The following is a 10,087-nucleotide window of genomic DNA, read 5'->3' on the forward strand; positions in this document are numbered from 1 at the left end:
AGCAATGGAGGAGTGATTTTTTTTTTTTTTACTCCTCATCCTCTCCAGCATAAACTATCATTGGTGTTTTTGATCTTAGCCATTCTGACTGATGTAAAATGGTACCTCAGAGTTGTTTTGATTTGAATTTTCCTGATTGCAAGGATGTTGAACATTTCCTTAAGTGTCTTTCAGCCATTTGAGATTCTTCTGTAGAGAATTCTCTGTTTAGTTCTGTACCCCATTTTTTAATTGGGTTATCTGAAATTTTGATGTCTAATTTCTTATGTCTTTTATTTATTTTGGAGATCAGTCCTTTGTCTGATGTGGAGTTGGTGAAGGTCTTTTCCAGTTAAATATGATGCCTTTTTGTCTTATTGACTGTGCCCTTTGCTTTACAAAATCTTCTCTGGTTCAGGAGATACCATTTATTTGTAAGTCACACTCATCTACTTGTAACAACACATATAATTTCACTGTAGTTATTGAAAATTTTAAGAAGTTTCCCACACCAACTTTTGAAGATATTGTAAGCAAGACTACAAATGCTTTATTCCACCTAGCACAATGCTTGGAATATTAAAAACACCTGAAGAAAAAAAAAACAAAATTTAAACTTTAATTTGATGACTAGCTTAGTCACAGCAAGGATGTCAATGCTCTGTTATATTGACTGTCGAGAGGGAGACAGAACAGCATGGTACAGAAGGAAGCCTCTGTGATTTTCTAACTCTTAGACTCTAGGATTATCCAGGAAGCTGAATACCCACATGCCTCCATGATCATCTCTTTTATTTTTCCTTTCAAATTTTTGAATACTTTTAAAAACAACATTGCTTCCAATATTTAGAAGACATTATCCAAATACTTCATAAGTTAAAAAAAAAGTTATGTATTGTAACTTAAAGATTATTGAAATTGTTGACATAAACAATAAAATCCCCATTAGAAGGTGCTGGCACATGCCTACAATAGAAACATCATGGGGGTATCCAATGACGTCATCCTCAAATACACAGTGAGTTGAAAGACAGGCTGAGCTAAATGAGGACTTGTCTCAGAAATTTTCAAAAATTAAAATGTAAATGAAATAAAATAAAATACTGTACTACCTTTAAAATTTAGTTGTTAGTTTACAAATGTTAATTATTTTTAAATGTGTACATGTATTTTAGAATCAGTTTTTAACACTTTGAAATTTTTTCACAGTTAATTTTTTCATTCTACTCACACAAAAGTTTAATTTAATGTCAGTATAATTTTATTTTTGGAATTTAAAAAAATTCTATCATAAGATTTAGAAGAAATTATATATAACAAAAATTTTAAATTTCTTTTTATATTTTATCATAAATCTTATATTAACCTCAAGATATAAGAATATGTTATGTCTTCACAATTTTCTATCAAAAATGAAATTATATCAAATGTCATTTCTTTTTGAGATTAATGGGGCTTTAAAATTAGACCATAAGCAGCTAGAGAGATTACTTAGCACTTAGTGAATATTAACTGTGTTTACATAGGGTTCTGATTCAGTTCCCATTACCTATGCCAGGCATCCCATAACCACTTATTACTCCAACTCCAGGAGATAAAAAACCCTCATCTGGATTCTGAGGGCATACACATTCACATGTACACACACATATATAAATACATACATGCACACATACACACACATGCACAAATGTACACACTAAATTTTAAAAAATAAATTAAATGAACTAATTAATGAAACTATTTTAGAGAAATTTTTAAATTAGCTCATGAGTCTTTAGATAAATGTAATTTGGGGCTTGAATGAAATATGACTTATCAATAAATTTAGTCCTGTGTCTTTACTTTTAATAATATGAATGTTAAAAATCTTCATGAACAACTAAATTTATGTTGAAATAAACCAAAACTCCATATAATTTTAAAAATATTTATGACTTTGCCTCCAGAATTACTTATTTTGTGAATAAATGAAAACAGGGCAACTTTTTCCATCTCTCCATTTAATTATCATTATGTCTACTGCTTTCACACAATTGAATCTTTTATAATAAGCACAGAAATGGAAATAAATGTATTGTGAAATTTAACACTATTTTGTGTTCTCCTACGTAATTTGATGTGCTTTCTTGATTATATTTAGCCTTATTTTTGGAGTTGATGCTCATGTATTAGAAATATTACCCATGTTAGCTAATAGACAAAACTAATTTTGTGTTGAAAAATGTTGTTGAGATCAATTTTTTTTTGTTTTGGCAAAAATTACACACATATATAATTTAGCTTTATTTTTATTCATAAATTTTAGTTTAAAATTTGAGAGAAATGACAAAACAATAAATATTGTAAGTCATGATCACTTTTAGTTATTTATGAAGATAAATGTAAGATGTTGAAAATTGGCAAATGGGCATAGTGGTGCATATCTTACGCTCATCATCTGGGAGGCTGAGGCAGGGAGGTTTCTGTGAGGTTCAAGCCATCCAGGGCTACAATGTGAGACTCTGTCTCAATACACACACATATATACATACTTATATACATATATACATTGTATAAATTTCTGTAATATAAATAAAGAATATCAAACACATATATACATACTTATATACATACATACATTGTATAAATTTCTGTAATATATATAAAGATATCAAACCTTGAGATCTTACTTTGGGGAATAATTATACATGTCTAAGTAGAAAAACAGATAGTTAAATATTTTTGTTAATTACCATGATAAATTTGCATACAGTCTATTTATCTGGCTGACAACATATAATTTTAGAAGTTTTGACTAGGGGAATAAACTCATAAGTAATAAAAATAAGATATATAATCGTATAGTTACATATTCATCTGTACACATAATGCTGTTCCCACATATAATGTATAATTATTTTGTCGTTATTCCAATGACAACAAGAACAATGTTGCTTTATATGAATTGAAAGGAGGTTTTCCTCATAATTAGATAAAGTATTTCATAATAAAATTTAATAAGGTAAGGTTTGTTTTATTTTGAACTGCTCTATAGGAATCTAAGAACTAATCTATAGAAATTAAAGAAATGTGACCTTCATAGATTTACTTAATATATACCTTCGGTTTGTTTTTCTCCCTTCCCCTCCTTCTTCAATATCTACTTTAAAGTTGGATTGTCCTTAAAAACTTCCCATTTACCTGGGATATGAGTCATGTCACTAAACTTCCCTGCTTTGGTTGTTTCAAAGTGCATATATTTCATGATTTTCTAAAAATAAATATTGAAAATAACTGAAAAATAAAATTTTTGAAATTCAAATTTAGAAGACTCATTTTTAAGAATCAGAGTTTTTGGCTAAATAAGAAAGAAAAAAAACTAAATGAAAAGTCATTGCATCTGCCACATGACTCTACTAGGTCACTGACTCCAGAATATCAAATTATATAAGAACCAAGTTCTCATGTACCTAATAGACACATTACACAGTGCTAGAGGCCCTCAACTTTAATGTTTTTTGGTTGACGTTCTTGAAAATTGGAAATACACCAAAAGATAACACTTTATTTTGCAAAACTGATCTACTGCTATTATAAATATTAGTATATTTTTAGGCAGACAAGTTTTAACAAAGCATGTGCATGGTACTTATTTCGCTTATAGCTCTCTACAATTGACTGTTCTTAGAAAGCAAGGTGATGTGAATGAACATAGCCACAGTTCACACTCCTGTATAAGATGTTCAGCAAGATGGTACTAGACAACCAAGGGATACAAAATGTAACTTTATGTAATATTTGACTTACATGGGTAATTCTTTTGCAGAACCACATAATAAAAATAATTTTCTTATGAATTAGTAACTTGAATGCTCATTATGTAGTATTTTGTAAAACAGCAAAATATTTTAAATTTGGACACTTGAAAATAAATATGTATCAAGCACATAAAGCCACTAGGTGCTATATGACATGCCCTAAGGTATATTTATACATAGCAACACAAGTCATGGAATAGCATCCAAAAGTTTCATCCATTTTAATGACCTGCTTAATAATCAATTTCTGTAACCTTCAGATTAGCTGACTGGACCATTAATCTGAATCAAATTAGAATTGCAAGATTCACCCATAAATGACAAGGTGATAGAATTCTTTTTCTTTTGGTAAGAACATAAATATAAGGGCAAATAGAAATACACTTTTAAGTGATTTAAATAAGATGTTTTAGGAAGACACAGGGAAATCAAAGAAAATACACCATGCTCTGGATTAAGTAAAATAATGGCTAAACAGTGAATATATGAGTTGGAAATCATGTTAATGCAGTCATTAGATGGATAGAAATCAATTGGTTCATGTCAGGAGATTATCATCCTAGGCTACCAAAAAAATGACTTCTGAATTTAAAGTCAATTATCTTCCTACTTTTGAATATGGAATACTTCAAATTATTAGGATATATCAATCCCTTAGATTGTCCTGACTAAAAATTACTGGGTAGATCGTTGGTGTTGATTTGGGAAATCAAGGCACTGATGGAAGGAAAACTCTTTAAACAACTTTGTCAATCTTTCCTATATGCTGATAATTTCTCAAAAGTTATTTTTTAAAGTAATCACAATGGGAATGTCAAATCAGAAAGGAGAGAAATGTTACTAAAGAGTAAATATTTTTATATAGGGGTAGAATATGACTTTAAGATACAATTGGTTATTCAATGTATAAGTAAGGAAAAAATTTCCACTTTATTTTCTCTCTCTGCATACAATTAAAACAGATAAGTGCATTACTTATCATTTCCTTATAGTTCATTAGCCAGAAATCTGACTATGGCCTAGTAAACAGCTATTAAATATCAGCAGCCATGGAAAGACCCTTTTTAAGTCCTTACAAAATTTACAAATCAATCTAGATTTTCAAAGCCTGAACTTGGTAACTTAATTTTGACTTGAATTTTGAAATTCTCCTCCAAATTTTGAGGTCAGAATAATGTCCTTTCTCCTTATAGCGCTTCAAAATCAAATTTGTTTCAGGATGGCTTTGCCTCACTGGAACCTCACTGGTTCAGTTCCTTTTGCAGTGGTGGAAATCAAAGATTCTGATTTTCCTCCAACTAGTATGGTGTTGACCACCTGCTCTGCCTGCTCACTCACACCTAAGTCTGGACTGGATGTATTGACTACATTCAATGCCCCTGTTGAATCCATGGTGGTCTTTGGAGAGTAACTTACACAGGCTAGATAACTCAATGGTATTCAATTATGTATGTGCACTGGCAACTTAACAACTGCAGTAGAATCAAGCAGTGACTGGTTTTTACTCACACCAAGTGTACTGAGGTTTTCACCTCAGTAACCTTGGTTTTCACCACCATTTCCAGGGATGTTTCCTACAATTGGTTGGGAAAGTCCTTGCTCCCAACTAAGTTCAATCATAGAAACCCTAGTTTCCCATACAAGGAAATGACATATCATTTCCACACAAACCAAGCAACTTCTTCCCTTGGTAATGACCAATGTGTACATTTACTGATATGACTTTGTCCCCAAGATCATATGTTCCATCCTCTGCTGGCTAGTATATACTATTGTCACTCCTTGAGACAGTAAATTAAAAAAAGCAAAGAGCATAAATGTTTAAACTCAGCAAAGCTGATTATAATAAAAGTAGATACGGGCACTATCTACTTCTAGACCATTTTCACCACAACAGAATTCTCTGTCATTGAAGAAATCTCAACCTACATTGATCTGTATACAGACAGAGGTAGACAAACACCCTGACAAAGCCCTCCACTAAAAACGCAAGTCAAAAATATTTGAATGAGTTAACTAGGAGTTCAGCAGCTCTTACTAACTATGAGCTTTACACACTCTTGCTGTTAAGCGAACCTGCATATAAGAAACATGTTAAGTAACAATACAAGTGAGAAGCATCTATGTTATGCTAGAAATCAATATTATCTATAAAAAGAAAGAAAATGTGGAAAAATAAACAAAACTAACCTTTTCTTTTTAAGGGAGGTTCTTCTATTTCTCCTAAATCAAGAAAAATAGAAAATTAGCATAACTGGTAGCAGGAATTTGCTATTTACCCATGTTTTTTCTATTTACACATTTTTTGCAAGCTATTGCTTTCAATAGTCATGATTCTTGCATACTTTGCTACCTAAATTCCAAAGTACCTGCTTTGTTTATATGTATTCACTTAAGATGGCTTCACTTTATGAGTTCAATGAAATTGAGGCAGTGCTTCAAGTTACTGCATTATAGCTCATGCATCATATTAATTTCAATTTTCTCTATTTATTGTCACTTCTCACAGGGCCAAAACAGAAATAAATTCAGACAAAGTCATAAAAGGGTTTATAATAGCAATAATTTTCCTGTTGGGTAAGACTGAATGGATAATCTCGGATGAGTAAGAGTAACCATTTTTTTTTTGAATGTCATTTAACAGACTGGATCAATGTACTTCCTCTTTGTAAATCCTCTACATGCCAACTTATATACAGCCTGCTCTTCCATTTACTTTGTTTATTGTATGTGTGTTGCTTACTTGTATAATAATTAAAATGTATCTTTCCATTCTGGATCTCCATTTGAGTCGATCAATTTCTGGTTTAATTGGGCTTTTATTAAGATTGGTTATCATCATTCGAATATTACTGTGACTTATAAGTACAAAAGATGTGATTGTTGGTTTTAATATTTTTGTTTCAATCCTCCTAGACATGGACTGGAAAAATAGCTACTCTGTCTCAAATAAACTTGTAAGTGGGAAATCTATTGTGGTTTTATAGTCATTTATATTAAGATTCCCAGCTATAATGCCACTCTAATAGCAACATTTAATTTTGATATCTGTTCCATAAAGGCAGATAAACTATAAGATTAAAGTGAAATGAAGAGCGATTTACTCTATTTGGCAGCTTATTGGAGTGCTTTTTGTACTCAGAAGTGTGTCCATTTTAGTTTAGCCTCCCTAGTGCTCATTTGGGCTAAGTCCTCACCTAGCCAATGCCAAGTATGCCCAATTTCCACTCATAGCTGTTAGATGCAACTCTGTGTCTTGGGTACCTTTATCAATGTCCTCGTCTGCATCCTCATCTTCTTCATCACCTTCAGATGAGATGATGTCAGACAGCAAAGCAAAAAAGCCGTAGATCCAGTCAGTTGTTTCATCCACAACATCATTTACGAATTTTAGAGGATCTGAACCAATCTTGGCAATGGAGCTTGCTAAAATACATGAAAACAAAGGAAAAACATAGATAATTAATTAGGGAACCTAGGAAAAGATGATTTTCATAAATATCTCTAGGCTACATTTTTTGTTCAAAAATGGAAAACATATTCTGATATAGTATATAAATAGAATAGCATATAAATGAATATTACATAAGAGAAATATGTATATATGCATACACACGTATATTTGATATGTATCAAAGAAAAGTAATATAAAACATCTGGTTCTAAGCATTATAGAAATACCAAAAAGAAGATTACTTTAGTAATGACTATAAAGTAAATAAAATCATGGGGTGAAAAAATATTAAAATAAATAATGTGTTTTCACTCCACAAGTATTAAAAATCAAGTTACAGTTGTTCAGGAAGATTGAAATAGTCATTGACCCACAAAACACTGCATCATGGGTGAGATAAGCATGTAAATCTTCAAACAAGGCCTAGAAATTTGTCTAGACTTGTTATGGGTGATTTAAGATGATTTTTCCTCTCTCTCTCTCTCTCTCTCTCTCTCTCTCTCTCTCTCTCTCTCTCTCTCTCTCTCTCTCCCTCTCATATATTAGCTTTATAATTTTTAAATTATTAGAAACATCCGTGGCATTATCAAGTTTGAATTTTTTGTCAAATTAAGCAAAGTTTATTAAATTTAAAAAATTTTAAATTCTAGTACCTTAAAAAACTTTAAACATAAATTCTTTAAACTTAATCTCCTAGTAACTTCAGTAAAAGAATTAGATAATACTGAAACCTATAAATCATACTATTATTGTGTCTTGAAAGCTTTTTAAACTTATAAATTGAGAGCTTAAATAAGAAAAATATAAACAAACACTGGGATTTATAAAAATTGTTCTGATCATATAAAAATTTCTCTGAAGTTGGAAAAGTAGTTTCTAATAACTGCTTGAGTGATTATGTAGAAATACAGCATAAATTGCACCTGGGCTTTCATTGATATGCAATTAAATTTTAGAGGGTTTTTTCTGAATTTTTAAAACAAGTTTTGTTTTTCAAACAATCTTCTCCCTTTCCTATATCTAAGAGATCAGAAATAAATGAACATATCATATCACCTAAAGGTTAAGTGTTCCAAAATCAGGCTTTCACTCTGATTAAGATAGGAAGTCAATGGGAAGTTTGAGTAGATTTAGTACTGAGGCTGAAAATGATCTCAGGCTACAAACAGGCAGACAGTGAAAGGCCAAACAAAATCATCTAGATGGCGGGCGACCATGGTGAATTGAAGACAGGGAGAAGTGTGTGTAACATGCCAGCAGCTCCTGATGTCCTTCAGTGGTACACCTCAGGGCACATGTGTAAATGCTTCCACTTTGGCCCTAGCATGTGAGGAAGAAAGAACCCTAGGCTTTAAAAAAGAAACCGATTGAACAAATGGAGACAGAATGGAAAGTAGCATTCTATATGTTAAAAAAAGTATGCATCTTGCTTATGTAATTTTATAGTTTTTGTGAGTGACACTGGAGGTGTAGCAATGGCATCTTCTTGTGATGGGGGAGGCTTAGAGGCAAATACCGTCAGCTTCTTTTTGTTTGGTCTAGGTTGTGGGAAGAATGAGGTAGAGAAGTGGTTGAGATTTAGCCTTTTCACACACACACACACACACACACACACACACACACACCGTGAAAAATGTGAAGTGGTGCAGATACTTCTATCTGATCAATAAGGGATATGTGCTACTTGAATTAGGAACTTGAAAGCACCAAAGGATGGAAGGTATTAAAGTCACGATGTTCAGTGACGCTGTCTACAGGTGATAGAAATACATGACCAGGGGATGTACAAAAAAGAAAAATACATAACTAAATAAAAGGACAAAGACAATTAAGTGTATGAACACTGACTTCAGTCAAGAGATAGAACTATTGAAGGGAACTAGAGATGAAGATAGAATTGGAAAAATCAGTAGGTGGAGAAGAAAACAGGCAGAAAGCTTACTAGTAGGGGGATCAAGGAGAAGATAGAGCACCTGTGATTAAAGATAATGTAGAGTAACTAAATATTTAAGCAAATAATATTTTAAAAAATTTAAAACAGAACCAGCACATAAAAGAAATATACTGTAATTATGGTACACTGAGAAAAAAATCCATAAAAGAGATCATAGACAGACACTGATCAAAATATCCTTCCCAGCTATACATCTGATAGAAGATTAATATACAGAATATAGAAAGAACTCAAAAAACAAAGGATCAAGACTCAGAACAAAAGACTCAGTTTAAAAATGGACTATGAATTTATGCCCAACTGTAACTCAAAGGAACCATGACAATGGCCAAAAGGGCAAGATATTCTAAAATGCTCATTTCTATGACTTATATCCTGGCATAAAATACAGAAGTGGGTGCACAAGTTTGCATTCCCACCAGCAATGAATGAGGGTACCCCTTTCTCCACAACCTCTCCAGCAAAGGCTATCATTGGTGTTTTTGATTTTAGACATTCTGACAGGTGTAAGATGATATCTCAAAGTTGTTTTGATTTGCATTTCCCTGATCGCTAAGGAGGTTGAGCATAACCTTAAGTGTCTTTTAGCCATTTGAACTTCTTCTGTTGAGGAAATTCGGGATCAACCTACCCCTGGACCCAGCAATGCCACTCTTGGGAATATATCCAAGAAATGCCCGATCATATGACAGGGGCATTTGTTCAACTATGTTCATAGCAGCATTATTTGTAATAGCCAGAACCTGGAAACAACCTAGATGTCCTTCAATGGAAGAATGGATGAAGAAAGTGTGGAATATATACACATTAGAATACTACTCAGTGGTAAAAAACAATGACTTCTCAAATTTTGCATGCAAATGGATGGAAATAGAAAACACTATCCTGAGTGAGGTAACC

At 32.2% G+C, this 10,087-nt stretch overlaps 1 protein-coding gene across 1 annotated transcript in view; it reads right to left on the minus strand.

Annotated features, from left to right (window-relative positions):
- Positions 1-10,087, minus strand: part of Trdn (triadin) — a 285,314-nt gene that overhangs the window by 252,328 nt on the left and 22,899 nt on the right. Inside the window, exons 3-4 of the mRNA XM_050137969.1 lie at positions 7,044-7,205; positions 5,970-6,002 (exon numbers count right to left, since the gene is read on the minus strand). Coding sequence (XP_049993926.1) covers positions 5,970-6,002; positions 7,044-7,205 — 195 coding nt within the window. The remainder of the gene's footprint in view (positions 1-5,969; positions 6,003-7,043; positions 7,206-10,087) is intronic.

Source organism: Alexandromys fortis, unplaced genomic scaffold, assembly GCF_014885135.2.
Source record: "Alexandromys fortis isolate MF-2015 unplaced genomic scaffold, M_Fortis_MF-2015_v1.1 scaffold_14, whole genome shotgun sequence".
Taxonomy (NCBI): Eukaryota; Metazoa; Chordata; class Mammalia; order Rodentia; family Cricetidae; genus Alexandromys; species Alexandromys fortis.